The following is a 14,757-nucleotide window of genomic DNA, read 5'->3' as shown; positions in this document are numbered from 1 at the left end:
AATAAAGATAACACTGTATATATTTTTTTACCTTTTTAACCTTTTTTAACCGTTTTTTAACCTTTTACTCCGCTCATTCTGAGAAGTGCATGGATGCGTCCGCCCTGCTGCCTGCAGGGCAGGCAAGGATGGGGCCAGCAGCTCGGCCTCACTGGCCGCTGGGAAAGCACCCGCCCCGCTCCAACGGGGCAGGCGAGAGGGGAAGCCCGTGCGGCCATGGGCAGTTGGTGCACCCGCCCTGCTGCCTGCAGGGCGGGCAAGGATGGGGCCAGCGGCTCGGCTCGTGGAGTCGCAGTGCAAGGGCAGAAGAGCCGCATGTGGCTCTCGAGCCGCAGGTTCCCTACCCCTGGACTAGCCCAAGATCACCCAGCAGGAAAGGCTGAGTGCAGAAACACATCTGGTTCACCAGATAAGCCTCCACCACTCAGGTGGAGGAGTGGGGAATCAAATCCGTTTCTCCAGATTAGAGTACACTTGGTCTTAACCACTATACCACTAGGACAGTGGTGGCGAACCTTTGGCACTCCAGATGTTATGGACTACAATTCCCATCAGCCCCTGCCAGCATGGCCCATTGGCCATGCTGGCAGGGGCTGATGTGAATTGTAGTCCATAACATCTGGAGTGCCAAAGGTTCGCCACCATGGCACTAGGATAACTGTTGTAGATATTATCAGGCAAGACCTTCTTAGTATACTTTGTACACTGCCTGCCTGCTTAGCGCACATAACAGAATCTTTAACATCACTGAGACTGGTTCCTTGAACTGGATATTGCCTTATCAGAATCATTCAAGTGATTTTTACGCAGGAAAATCCAGGAGGTAAATGATGACAGGAACGGCACTGTGCGCGTCCTACCTGACTTGTGACAACTGCATTGAAAGCATCTAGAAACGGGTGCCCACATGTGGCCATTACCCCAATTAAACTGGACGCATGTGGAGACTCCATCTCTACTTTTTCTGCAAAATAATACTGCACTCCCACAAATCAAACACTGCCAAGTGTCTGCAGAAGGTAAAGCCAACAGTGCCCTGTGGCTTGCCACAGAAAGCCGATTAATCAAATTGTTTCTGTCGCTCGGTCTTTTCTCTGCAAATGAGTAGTCGTTTTGATACAGTTCTGATATGTGAAACACTGTCTTTGAGTGGCGGCTTCTGTTTTTCTCATAAAGATATACATGCACATTGAGGTCCTTGATGCTTTTTGGGGGGCATCTTGCATTGCTTATTGTACCCCTAATTTATCTCCTCCATCCTCAAAATAATTGAATTGAGGTGGAGCAAGGAGAAACTGCGCCGGGGCGTGCGCATGCCCTGCGCCCCTGCCGCAGTGTCGCCCCCCCCTGCCACACCCCCTCGACAGCCCGCAAGCACACCTCCGCTTGCTGTTTCCCATAATCCAGTAGCGCCAACTCCCCACCTCTTCCGGTGGGCGCTACGCCCACTGGACCCTAGGTGGTTTTCTTTTATCATTGTGGTGGCTATCTGATCTAATGCCCCTTATCTACTTTACTGTGATGGTCTGATCTACATCCCTTATCTACTTATCAGGCAATGAGCTGACTGATAAGTGTGTGTGTGTGTGTGTGTGTACATACACACACACACACATACATATACACACTTATATATACTTATATATATATATATATACACACACATACATATACACACTTATATATACTTATACACACACACACACACACACTTATATATATATATATACACACACACATACATATACACACACACATACATATACACATATATACATATACATATATATATATATAGTATTTCTGAGATTTTATTTGTTTTATGTCTCATTGTACACCGCCTGTATATATATGTAAAAGTCTCAGTGGCAGGGTTGGTACACTGTATATATATAGGGCTCTGGGCGATGTACAATGAGACATAAAACAAATAAAATCTCAGAAATACAATATAGCAATAAAACATTAAAATTCATTAAAATACATTATAGCAGCAATTGCAAAAAATTTTTACAAATAAAATACATGCACAGATGGCGCCCAACCCAAAGGCCAGGAGGGCCAGGACTGCCCCAAAATAGGTGGGATCTGCAATCAGCCAATGCTGAAGATGGCAAAACTGTTGTGGGGGCTCCAGGGGGGGGGGCAGGCAGTCTGCGGCTGGCATCCCCAAAGGCCCAGTGGAATAACTCAGTCTTACAGGCCCTGGGGAACTCGCCAAGGTCCCGCAGGGCCCGGACTGCAGATGGTAAAGCATTCCACCAGGACGGGGCCAGGGCTGTAAAGGCCCTGGCCCGGGTAGAGGCCAGTAGGATGTTTTGTGCTGACGGGTTTGCATTGGTATCAAGTTATAAGCTACAGTTTGTCATACAGAAAACTCTGAGCTCATTCGTAAATGATGCCTGTAGACTTATGTGTGCACAAACAACTGCCCACACTTATGGACTACTCTTCACTCCCCAACCCTGCCACTGAGACTTTTTTTTGTGCGCTCATCTGATGTTACACAGCTCACATGAACAGGCATTTGCACGATCATGTATTTTCCAGTAAGACGGTGACACTCTTAACTCTATGATACTGAGAGGGGAAAAGCTTCCAATAGTGCATAACCCGCTTCAAACCCTCCGGGAGAATTTTCGTTTTGATGCGCAGATGAGAAAATGTAAAAGGGAAATGTCGAGATGCACTCTTCTCAGTCTCATTCCTCCACAGTAATACAGGCCTGATTCACACATTCAGGTGGATGTGTCCTTGATATCTTCCACCATAGGCTTGGACCTGTGAGTGAACCATTGCACGTTAATCAGATGGAACACTGTGTGACACCAGGTGTCAATTCAGAATTCAATTCCTTTCAACCAGGAACTGTTTACATTTGGCAGCTAAGAGATCTCAAGCAGGGAAATATAATGCACGTACGTGCATGAATCACCGTGATGGGAAGGCAAAATGGAAATGGCACCGCTAAAAACGGCCCTCCTAGACCCCAGTGTGTTTCCCAGTACACAGCCACGAGTGACTAAGTTTCCCTTTACTGCAGTGAACAATTCTTGGAAGAACACACTGCTCTCTAGTAAATGGTACAGGACATTTTGCAGAGTTTGCCAGAAATCGTTGAGTTTTTCAGCTGTGTGGAAACACCGAGGAGTGCTTTCCTCCCATTGATTCTCCCAATAAAAGGAAAAGCCGGCTTTAAGCACAGTACACAGGTGAGATATTAAAGGCGACAATTTATTTAATGGAAAATATGGGACCTCTTTCTCTGCTATCATGTCAAGGTACCCTGCAAAATTTTTTTCCTGATTCAAGCATGAGATGTTTTGATGGGACCATCAAGTGCAACTTAAAACTGTTTTGGTTGTGTGGCAGGAAACAAAATTAGTCTTTTACAAAGCTTAAACTTTACTCTACATTACAGAAGGAACAGGAGCTAAACCAGGAAGAGAGGGGTGTGTGTGTGTGTGTGTGTGTCTGTGTGTTGTGTGGAATTCACAGACATGAGATCTCACGAGATCACTTCCTATCTGCTGATCTCCCTCCCTCCTGATTTAGTTACTGTTCCCTCTATATTACGTAATAAAATTCAAGTTTTGTGGAATCCCATTTGGAGAAGAACAGACCAAGTAAGAACAGTGTCGGTGGAGGCTGAAAATGGGGGATTTAGAAGAAGGAGAGTTTGAATTTGTATCCCTTTATATACCTTTCTCTCCTACAGGGACTCACGGTGGCTTAAAAGCTCCTTTCCCTTCCTCTCCCCACAAAAGACACCTTGTGAGGCAGGAAAGGCTGAGAGAGTCCCAAGAACTGTGACTGGCCCAAGGTCACCCAGCAAGAATGTAGGACTGTGGAAACACATCTGGTTCACCAGATAAGCCTCTGCCACTCAGGTGAAGGAGTGGGGAATCAAAAAATGTAAAAGATAAAATCAACCCTAATTGTGAACATAAAATTTAATGACTTATTTGCTTCTTCTTCAGGATTTTGTCAAAACGTGAAACTTTCTTGCTGACTGCCATCTACAGGTCTGCCTGTGGATTCAGGCTATTCCTAGATTTCATCTTGATTGACAAAAGAGAACTGAATCCAGATTCAGACAAATATGTTGTTGCAAATGGAATGAGGACACGGTGTTTTGCCCCCAAGTTTTGGAACACCAGACTCCTTCAAAGTCTTGCTTTCAAACTGCATTTCAAGAGCTCGATTTGTCCGCAAGTCAGTAAGATCTTTCTTCAGCTCTTCATCGTCTGACACTTTTCTCCAAAGTGTAGGAATATGGATTCAGGATCCATTCTTCTGAAATCTTCAGGTCTCCAGCAGCAAATATCCATCAAATGATTCTGATTTTTTTTCAAATTTCCAAATGAGCCACAATTTATTCAAGCACAGTAGGAGTTCTAGATCCAGCATCATCAACCATCTCTTCTAGTGAGGGAAGATCTGAGAGACGGCTTCTTTCAATTGCTTGATGCCAAAGATAGAACTTTACTTTGAAGGCATTCAACTTTTCAGAAGCCTTCAATGTGTTCATCCCTTTTCCTTGAAGAGAAACCCTCAGGTCATTCATATGAGTAAAAATGTCAGCTAAGTAAGCCAGCATCTGGTCGAATTCCTGTGATTCCAAGGCCCCAACCAGATCGCATTCATGCTTCTCCAGAAAAACTTTGATTTCTTCCCACAGTACAAAGGAGCAGGTTAAAGCTTGTCCTCATTTGATAACCAACAGACTTCTGGGTGGAAAAGCAAAACGGAATGTTCATTTCTCAGATCCTCACAAAATGATTTGAAGATGGGATGGTTGAAAGCACGCCCCCTGATCCACTTTAAAATCTTCACACAAGTCTCAAAGACTTTCTTTAAATCTGGAGGCAATGTTTTTGATGCCAAAAGCAACCAGTTGTTACCCTGTGAAGCATCATGCAGTACATAAGAACATAAGAACAAGCCAGCTGGATCAGACCAGAGTCCATCTAGTCCAGCTCTCTGCAACTCGCAGTGGCCCACCAGGTGCCTTTGGGAGCTCACATGCAGGATGGGAAAGCAATGGCCTTCTGCGGCTGTTGCTCCCGAGCACCTGGACTGCTAAGGCATTTGCAATCTCACATCGAAGAGGATCAAGATTGGTAGCCAGAGATTGGCTTCTCCTCCATAAATCTGTCCAAACCCCTTTTAAAGCTATCCAGGTTAGTGGCCATCACCCCCTCCTGTGGCAGCATATTCCAAACACCAATAGCACGTTGCGTGAAGAAGTGTTTCCTTTTATTAGTCCTAATTCTTCCCCCCAGCATTTTCAACGGATGCCCCCTGGTTCTAGTATTGTGAGAAAGAGAGAAAAATTTCTCTCTGTCAACATTTTCTATCCCATGCATAATTTTATACACTTCAATCATATCCACCCTCAGACGTCTCCTCTCCAAACTAAAGAGTCCCAAACGCTGCAGTCTCTCCTCATAAGGAAGGTGCTCCAATCCCTCAATCATCCTCATTGCCCTTCTGTGCACTTTTTCTATCTCTTCAATATCCTTTTTGAGATGTGGCGACCAGAACTGAACACAGTACTCCAAGTGCGGTCGCACCACTGCTTTATATAAGGGCATGACAATCTTTGCAGTTTTATTATTAACTCCTTTCCTAATTATCCTCAGCATAGAGTTTGCCTTTTTCACAGCTGCCATGCATTGAGTTGACATTCCCATGGAACTATCACCTAAAACGCCCAAATCCCTTTCCTGCTCTGTGACTGATAGCACTGACCCCTGTAGCATGTATGTGAAGTTTGGATTTTTTGCCCCTATGTGCATCACTTTACATTTTGCTACATTGAACTGCATTTGCCATTTCTTAGCCCATTCACCTAATTTATCAAGGTCCACTTGGAGCTTAAATTAATTAAAAAATAGAGAAGAAATAATAGTAGGGGAAAATATCTGTAGCTGGTATTTCTACCTACAGATGTCAGAGATTTGGAAGACAGAGATGAAAAACTGCCAACTTGCTAAGATGATCACCTGAACAAATTTATGGTGTAATGTGATATCCATTCAGAAATTATAAAAGAAGCTATGATACATTAGGCAGAAAATACAGGCCATACATTAAGTTTAGATTGGGAGAGGGCCTGGAATAATGGGAAACTTAAAAGAAAACTTCTATAAAATGACTGATAGGATTTACTTAACTCCAAAAAAAAAGCTCTATTTAGTGTATAAGACAGTATAAGAACATAAGAAAGGGCCTTTCTTGTTTTAACTTGTAGAAAAGACCGAAAGGAAAAATAGATGGAGAAAGTGTCGGTGAAATATAATAAATCTTGTCCAGCATACTGAGTTTGCAATAACGATCACTTTGTTGAGCAGAATAGTTGTAAGACAATTGGAAAAGTGATTAAGAATAGAGATAGAGAAGGGGGGAGCAAAATGATAGAATGGAATATTGTCAGCTCAACTTAGAGGGCAAAACTCAGAGGAAATCAGACTGTCAAAGGGGGCCATGCTAGAGGTGCCAACTAGGTGGAGACTGGGGCCCCAGAGGCGAAGCTAGGGAAAATGGAGCCTGGGGCAAAATCTGAGTTTTGCGCTCCTCCTCCCATGGGCAGCCACCCACCCCCACTACAACCAAAAAACAATTTTTTTGCACCAGGTCATCTCAAAGCCACCATCACATTATAGAACATGTCTCAACTCACAAATCTGAGCACAGCAATGGGCCACGGCACACAGCAGAGATTATAAAAATTGACAACATTTTCAAAATGCTTTCAAAATGTTTAACAACTGTTATAACACTTAAAAGTATTTCAAATGTCATACGACTTCAAATGCTTTCAAAAATTTTTATTACTGCTGTGAATGATGTTTTCTTACCCTCCACTCATTCCTTTGCATTTCTCCCAAGCGTTGCCAGAAATAACAGCCAATTTGGTTAATATCAAACCTGCCCAAATAAGCCACAGTAACAAGTAAGCCTGAATTTCCTTCTCTTCCTCTGAATGCCTATTTCACACTGGTATCTACAAGAACTCCAAGCACTGCAGATTCGCCCTCTAATTGCTAAGGGTGCAGCCCAAAGTAACCCCTGGATGATCCAAAGGTTCTTCCCGGGTGGGGTGGGGTGGGGGGGTTATGTATTCATTTGAATTTATATGGTGAGCATTCATCAGCCTGGGTAGCCAAGGCCAGAAGCTGCTGTAGGCTGCTTGGGCACAAACTCAGAATCTACTTTCTTGACTTGCTCTTGAAAAATCTGACTTGAGTGCTGAAACTGTGCAGAACTTCCACATTCAGGCGCTAAACTGCTAAATTCTTGTCTAAAATGGTGCTGGTAGTTATGGATCGCGCCCTTGCCCTCCTGTAACAGCTTGGTGTCTTTCAGTCTGTATGAAGTGCTCCTCATTGGAGCAAAAAAGAATAGATAGCGGGGAAAGACCTTTTCCAAAAGTACCCACATGAAAACAAGCCCCCCCCTGATGCCACCCTTTCCCAGCTGGACAGTCACCTGTCGTAGCAGTTGAAATCATCCAGCCAGCAGCCTTTCTTCACCAGCTCAATAGAGCCAGAGTTGTTCCTCCAAGAGGCGTAGCAATGGAGGCGCTTGTCTTTCTCTCCTTCGCAACGCTCCACGCCGCTCTGGTTTGTCTTCTCCAGCTCCCAGTTGGCATTGTAGTAGATGCACTCCCTGGTCTCTGCCTCGCCGTGGCCTGGCCCTGAAGGGAGAGTCAGTCGGTCAGTCTTATAGCCCATATACCGTTCAGAAGCAAAAAAAACCCAACCACCCAGTATAAAATTGATAATCTGTGTAAATTTCAGTATACATCGTTCATCCGAATATACAGTGGTGGGGTCCAAAAATTGTAATAACAGGTTCCGATGGTGGTGGGATTCAAACAGTGGCGGCGGCGCCACACACACGCACCTCCAGTCCCTATTGGGCAGGGAGATTGCTTTAGTAACCCCTTCTGGGCACTCAGAAAAAATTAGTAACCACTTCTAGAGAAGTGGTGTGAACTGGTTGGATCCAGAGGTGGGATCCAGCAGGTTCTCACAGGTTCCCGAGAGTAGGTTACTAATTATTTGTGTGTGCCAAGAGGGGGTTACTAATTGGTGATTTTGCCACGTGATTTTTGCCTTAGTTACGCCCCTCCTCTCAGCAGTAGCGCGCAGAACTTGAAGCAGTCTAGCAGGAGGTGCACCGGCGTGTGTGGCAGCCTGTGCCTGTGTGCATTCGTTTCCCGCCCAAGGACCGACACAGCGACTGCGTCCTTGCCACAGCCCTGCCCAGGAATGCCCCGCCCCTGGAATGCCCAACCATGCCCCCATGGTGCCCCGCCCATCCCCACTGGCGCTACGCCACAGTTTGAATCGCACCACCATGGGAACCTGTTACTAAAATTTTTGGATCCCACCACTGGTTGGATCCCACCTCTGCAAATATATATAATGGTTTTTGGGATAGATTCTGAGTAGTTTACAGACAGGATGTAAACTCGTCCCATATTTTCGTTGCAGAGAACAGAAGCGTAGCCACGGATGCAGCAGTTTTCTTGTCAACCTCCACCAGTAAGATTTCGAGAGTTTTCTGCTCAGACAACAGGGTTTTCAAAATCAGCGTACACAGGAAGATTCAAAGTGAAAGCCTCTTAATGAAGGAAACAAGGCCCCCAAAAGAAAATTTTACGAAAGTGTTGCATTTATTATTTATTCATTTAAACGTTTATGTCCTCTCAATGGTGTCTCAAGTCTGCTGGATAAGTAGAATAACACACCGTAAGAACATCAGAAGCAAGCAGCGAAGACGTTAAAACCTCAGAACACCCCAGTCATAAGAAACCGTAAAATAAATAATAAACCACTCCATTTGCTGGGAAAGCGTGACACCCAGCAAGCAACCAATGGATTACTTTCAGGGAGCAAACACGCCCTGCGTGCTCAACTGAGGAATTTCAGGGACCTGGAGATGGTGAGAATGTTTGTCTTAAGAACATAAGAACATAAGAACAAGCCAGCTGGATCAGACCAAAGTCCATCTAGTCCAGCTCTCTGCTACTCGCAGTGGCCCACCAGGTGCCTTTGGGAGCTCACGTGCAGGATGTGAACGCAATGGCCTTCTGCGGCTGTTGCTCCCGAGCACCTGGTCTGTTAAGGCATTTGCAATCTCAGATCAAAGAGGATCAAGATTGGTAGCCAGTCTTCAAAAGCTCCCTGCCCACCACAATACACCTCATGCAAGGACATGGGGGAAGCAAGTGAATCAGGTAGAACTAGACTGGACCACCCCCATATTTTGTTCTACCAGCCCCAGAACAGATGAAGTCGTCATGACACTGACTATAAGGATATTCTGGTTGATCTCTGAATGAAAAGTGGTGCTCTTTTTTCCTGCCTCTTTAAAAAAGGCTACGGTTCTCACAATGCTGATTTCTGCACCCACCACAGTAATCGCCTATATTCCTATTGTCCCTATATATCAGTGGTGGCGAACCTATGGCACGGGTGCCAGAGGTGGCACTCAGAGCCCTCTCTGTGGGCACGCGCAAACAGAACTCATCATGTGGGGGGATAGCCCCCCCACACACACACATCTAGGCTGGCCTGGACCACTGGGCTCGATTATTAGCATTGATTAAACCTAAGATCTAGTTTTGGGGAAGCAGTGTAGGTAACCCTGTTAAGCACTGTTAAACCCCACTGATTTTCATGCAAAGTGCTAAAGCATGATCCTTTACCTGCGAATAAGCTTGGTTGCTGGCAATGGGGCTTGCTTCTGAGTAAACCCTCCTAGGGTCATGATTGACCTGTTCGAAGAGTTGCATGGTTGCTTCAAAGCAAAGCCAATGACTACCACTAAGCTTACTCTCGAGTAATGCATGCCTCGGAGCCAACCTTTTTTTCTAAATGAAAACCTCAGTATTCAGGTTAAATTGCCGTGTTGGCACTTTGCGAAAAATAAATGGGTTTTGGGTTGCAATTTGGGTACTCGGTCTCAAAAAGGTTCACTATCACTGCTATATATTAAGGGATACAGAGTCCCCTGGGAGCCACCTCGAGTACCTTTGGGAAATTGGCGAGGTAGAAATGTAAGATATAAATAAATATAAATAAACAATAATAATTCTGCGCCCCATAAATCACTTCCCCTATTTTTGTCCTGTTTTTCCTCTTGAGGGATGCCTTAGTGCAGTTTGTGAGCAGCACAAATTATCCTTCTTCAAGTGGCGTAAAAAAATAACACCTCTTATCTGTCCTTGTATCCACATAAACATATGCACGTGATCCCAGCATCAGGCAGCACAAACCTGATTTTTCACGTGCTGCGCTTGCTGAGTCATCCTTTGAACTGTTGGCAATATTTTTTCCCTCTTACACTGCAATTTTGACCTGACGCTACTGGTCTTCTTTTAAATCAGGGGAAGACAAGAGTTAACTGCAAAATAAATGAATGGCGCATACGGCAAACAGTGAAGCGTTTCAGTTATGGGGATGGCGACCACCAAGGAAACTTCAGCAATCAAGATTCAATCCTATGAAATAATCTCAAAGTATCAATGGAGAAAGAGGACTTGTTTCTTTTACAACAGAAATTCTGAAGACAAATTGTTGAAACAAATATTCCAGGCAAGGATCTAGCAACCCTGTAACCACAAAGAAACACCATGTAAATCAATGAAACTACTCTGGAATAAGTTGGTGTCAAAATGTCAACCTGAAATTGCTGGGTAAACAAACAGACTAGGAAAAACAGATTACTGGGAAGCCACACATACAAATCAAGGGTAATTAGCAGAGCAGCACAAACACCCAACAGACAAGCTAGTAGTTTCTCTGTTACCAAACACAGGTCATCAAATTCAGATCTCAACGCAGACACCAAATTTATTTGACAACCTTAGATATACCCTCTCAGCCTTATCCAGTGGTGGGATCCAAAATTTTTAGTAACAGGTTCCCATGGTAGTGGGATTCAAACTGTGGCGTAGCGCCAAAGGGGCTGGGCGGGGCATGACGGGGGTGTGGCATTCCTGGGCGGGACTGTGGCAAGGACACAGCCGCTGTGCCGGTCCTTGGGTGGGAAACGAATGCACGCAGGCACAGGCTGCCACGCACACCGGTCTACCTCCTGCTAGACTGCTTCAAGTTCTGCGCGCTACTGCTGAGAGGAGGGGCGTAACTAAGGCCAAAATCACGTGGCAAAATCCCCAATTAGTCACCCCCTCTCGGCACACATAAATAATTAGTAACCTACTCTCGGGAACCTGTGAGAACCTGCTGGATCCCACCTCTGGCCTTATCTCATCTACACACGGCCTGCGGTGTGCGGGATAATAATGCTGACCAACCTTACAGGAAGGGAGGGAAGGAAACATGATCTATTCTATCCCAACCTCATCAGATCTCATAAGCTAAGCAGGGCCAGAACTTGAGTGGGAGACCACCAAGGCAGGCTCTGCAGCAGAGGCACCTGTGCTTTTCCCTTGCCTTGAAAGCCCCCTGCTGGGGTCGCCAAAACTTGGTTGTGACTTCTTGGCTTGTACAGGCACATCCCAGAGCTGCACCATGCCCAAACGCCATGGTCACTTTCCTGCGCTAAATGTGCACTTCAAATCTAGCTGGCTATCAGCTTCACAGAATGGCAAAATTAAAACTGCTGGATTAGCTTGTGCCGTATAAGCAAGCCATCATGGGTTGGATCCAGAAGAAATTGGCCATTTCCACCAATTCTCCCTTCCTGTTGTGTTCAAGAACTGAAAGACAGCTGGCAAAGATGGTGGTAATTTTGAGTAATTTTCACATCTCAAGCAATACATTTTTGCGGTTTTCACTTCACAACAAGAAGGGCCAATTCCCTTGTTTTCATCATATGAGGACAGAGTAGTACTAGTCAAGTTCCTCATTCTGACACTACTGGAAGACTTGGAGCAATATTTCCCAAACTGTGTTCCACAGCCTGAGAATCAAACAACTCCTGTAAGTCCAGACTCTACTAGCCCAGTGCATCTCAGAATAATTTACTGTTCTGGTCTACAATGGAGGCAAGTAAATTCTGTACTGAAATGTAGTGGGGCCATCTGGCCATTAGCAATGCAGAGATACAAAAGAACTAGCAGCCCTTGGAGGAGGCTGTCTGTTGCACACCCACGCGAGTCACAGGTTTTGCCCCCATCCAACTATGAGGTGTACACAGATATGGCTCATACAGAAACACAGAGGATGGGCAATAGGTACTCTTGAGCAAAGAAGCGCTTAACTGCATAAGCACAGAATATCAACTACTGTCTACTCTGACTGACAGCAGAGATCCCGGGGACTCGACTTGGGATCTTCTGAAGGCCAAGCAGATGTTCTACTACTGAACCACGGTTTCTCCCTGAACCACAAAAGACAAAGAGTGTTGTGGTTGCCATAAGTCTTGGATCAGGATCAGAGCACAACTCATACACAGAACCCAAAGAGATTTATCAAGGAGGCTGTTTGGAGCCTGCTGCGAAATGTGCTGAGTCTACCAAGATCGGATCCCCCAGCCCCCAAGAGCTTCCTTATCGATTGTCCTTGACATTTTCAAATACCACAATTCCAAATCCAATTAGCCGACAACGGTGGGGAGAACTTTAATGCATGCAAGTGGGCAGTAAGATGCGAGAAGTACAGATGGTCAGACCCAGAGCAAACCTAAGAGCTGGACTGTGTTTCATTTCCCTTCCTGGTACCCTCGTCCACCTGAATAATCAAAGCTGAGAAGTTGGCAGTCTTCTTGGGGAAGAAAATAGAACTGAACAATGTCTCTCCGAGCTGCCAAGACAGATTGTGTACAACACTGTGATGAAGTCTTCCACACATCAAGCTCTAAACACAAAAGGATGCAATAGCTCGGTTGCAAGCAGCCGCATCTTGTGGCAAGGGTTTTTTTGTGACTTTATAAAGGAGTGAAAAACGAGTTTCTCCTCAGGCTGTGGTATGTTGCAGCAACCAACTTCCTTGGACATTCCTCTCTGTGATCTCAGTGTCTGTACAATAAACAAATACTTGTACAGTGGTAAGATGGTTGCACTGGAATCTGGAAGACGCTGGTTCACACCCCCACACAGAGGTGGGATCCAGCAGGTTCTCACCAATTCCCGAGAGTGGGTTACTAATTATTTGTGTGTGCCGAGAGGGGGTTACTGGTTGGGTCTGCTTTTCCGTTAGAAATTCCATTAGGTCCAAAAATCATCAAGTCCTGTTGTTTCCTATGTGGCTGGTTAGCGAAGGTAGAAAATGGGATCATTCTCCCTCTTGGGCTGTTTTAAAAACACGTTTTAATAATATGGTCAAGTTCCTTGTTTAAGGAAAGTATCCTTCTTTTGATTTCTAGAAACAAAATTAAGTATTTGAAAGTATTAAGTATTTGACAGGCAGTCAATTAGAGGAGAAGTAGCTGTTTCTGTTGGCAGTAGACGATAGGACTTGCTAGATGAGTTTAAATTATGGACAGAAAGATACCAGCTGGAAATTAGGAACTTTTTTTTTACAGTAAGAGTTTTTTTACAGTAACAGAGAAATTATTAATGCCCCGCCCCTGGAATGCCCGCCCACGCCCCCGTCGTGCCCCGCCCAGTCCCATTGGCGTTACGCCACTGTTTGAATACCCACCACCAAGGGAACCTGTTACTAAAATGTTTGGATCCCACCACTGCCCCCACACTGACCGGCAAGCCTGCCACGTGGCTGGGGGCCAGTCACACACACTCACCCAAACCAACCTCACATGGTTGTTGTGAGGAGAAAAGAGAGGAGAGGAGAATGATGTAAGCCCCTTTGAGTCCCCACTGGGGGGAAATGTGGAGTTCAGATTCAGCAAAATAAGTAAACGGAAGAAATAAGAGAAATTCAAACAAGGGCTGCAGCCACAGAACCAACTGTGCTTATTCAGTAGAAAATGCTCCTTGGGATGGTGAATATTTATAGATGTGAAATAATTTTAAGGGAGGGGAATAACATACTGGTTAGTTAGGCAGTACAGTCATCCCTGACACAATGCAACTTTCCCCACTGCAGTTCGGATATATCGTCGGTTGGCATAAGGAATTAAATGGGAACTTGGGGGGAGTTTTGCAGAAGCAGGAGACAACACACGGAAGCCAGCGGACGACACAGAAAAAGTTTAGAAACTCGGAAATGCATAAAATACATGTATAGTATTTTATAATAGCACCATATTTTATCTTTTAATGCCACAAAAATGCACAAAATATATGTATTGTATAATATCAACATATTTTTTTCTTTTAATACCATAAATATATGGACTTATTCTCTGGTACAGACTATCCTGATTATACCACCCAGGTTTAGTGAAGTTTGATTCAGGGGGTCCAAAGATATGGATCCTCAAATGGGTACACCCATCTACTATTAGCTCCCATTGGAAACAATGGGGGATGGGGCACCCCTTTCGGGGGTCCATAACTTTGGACCCCCTGAACCAAAATTCACCAAATGTGGCTGGTATCATCAGGAGTGTCACCTAACGATAGCCTGACATTTTGGTGCCGCTTGCCTAAAAACTGTGCCCCCTGCAGGCCAAAAACCAAAAAAAACACTTTAAATATACAAAAACCCACAAACGGGGGGGGCAGAGCTTCGGACATGCAATGGGGGGGTCTGAACCCGAGGACCCCCCCCCCCTTACCTATGTCCTTGATCTACAGCTAAGCAATAAAGCTGTAACTGTTCCTGTTTAGATCTAAATTTCCTTAAGAGAGCCAGCACTTGGAAAACTTTAGGC

The 14,757-nt window shown here is 45.0% G+C and overlaps 1 protein-coding gene across 1 annotated transcript in view; it reads right to left on the bottom strand.

Moving 5' to 3' along the window:
- The window catches only part of ACVR2B (activin A receptor type 2B), a 168,288-nt gene that overhangs the window by 24,351 nt on the left and 129,180 nt on the right, over positions 1 to 14,757 (bottom strand). Inside the window, exon 3 of the mRNA XM_048510500.1 lies at positions 7,495 to 7,702. Coding sequence (XP_048366457.1) covers positions 7,495 to 7,702 — 208 coding nt within the window. The remainder of the gene's footprint in view (positions 1 to 7,494; positions 7,703 to 14,757) is intronic.

This window comes from Sphaerodactylus townsendi, linkage group LG11 (genome assembly GCF_021028975.2).
Source record: "Sphaerodactylus townsendi isolate TG3544 linkage group LG11, MPM_Stown_v2.3, whole genome shotgun sequence".
In the NCBI taxonomy this organism is placed as follows: Eukaryota; Metazoa; Chordata; class Lepidosauria; order Squamata; family Sphaerodactylidae; genus Sphaerodactylus; species Sphaerodactylus townsendi.
This window is presented reverse-complemented; position numbering and strand designations above follow the sequence as displayed.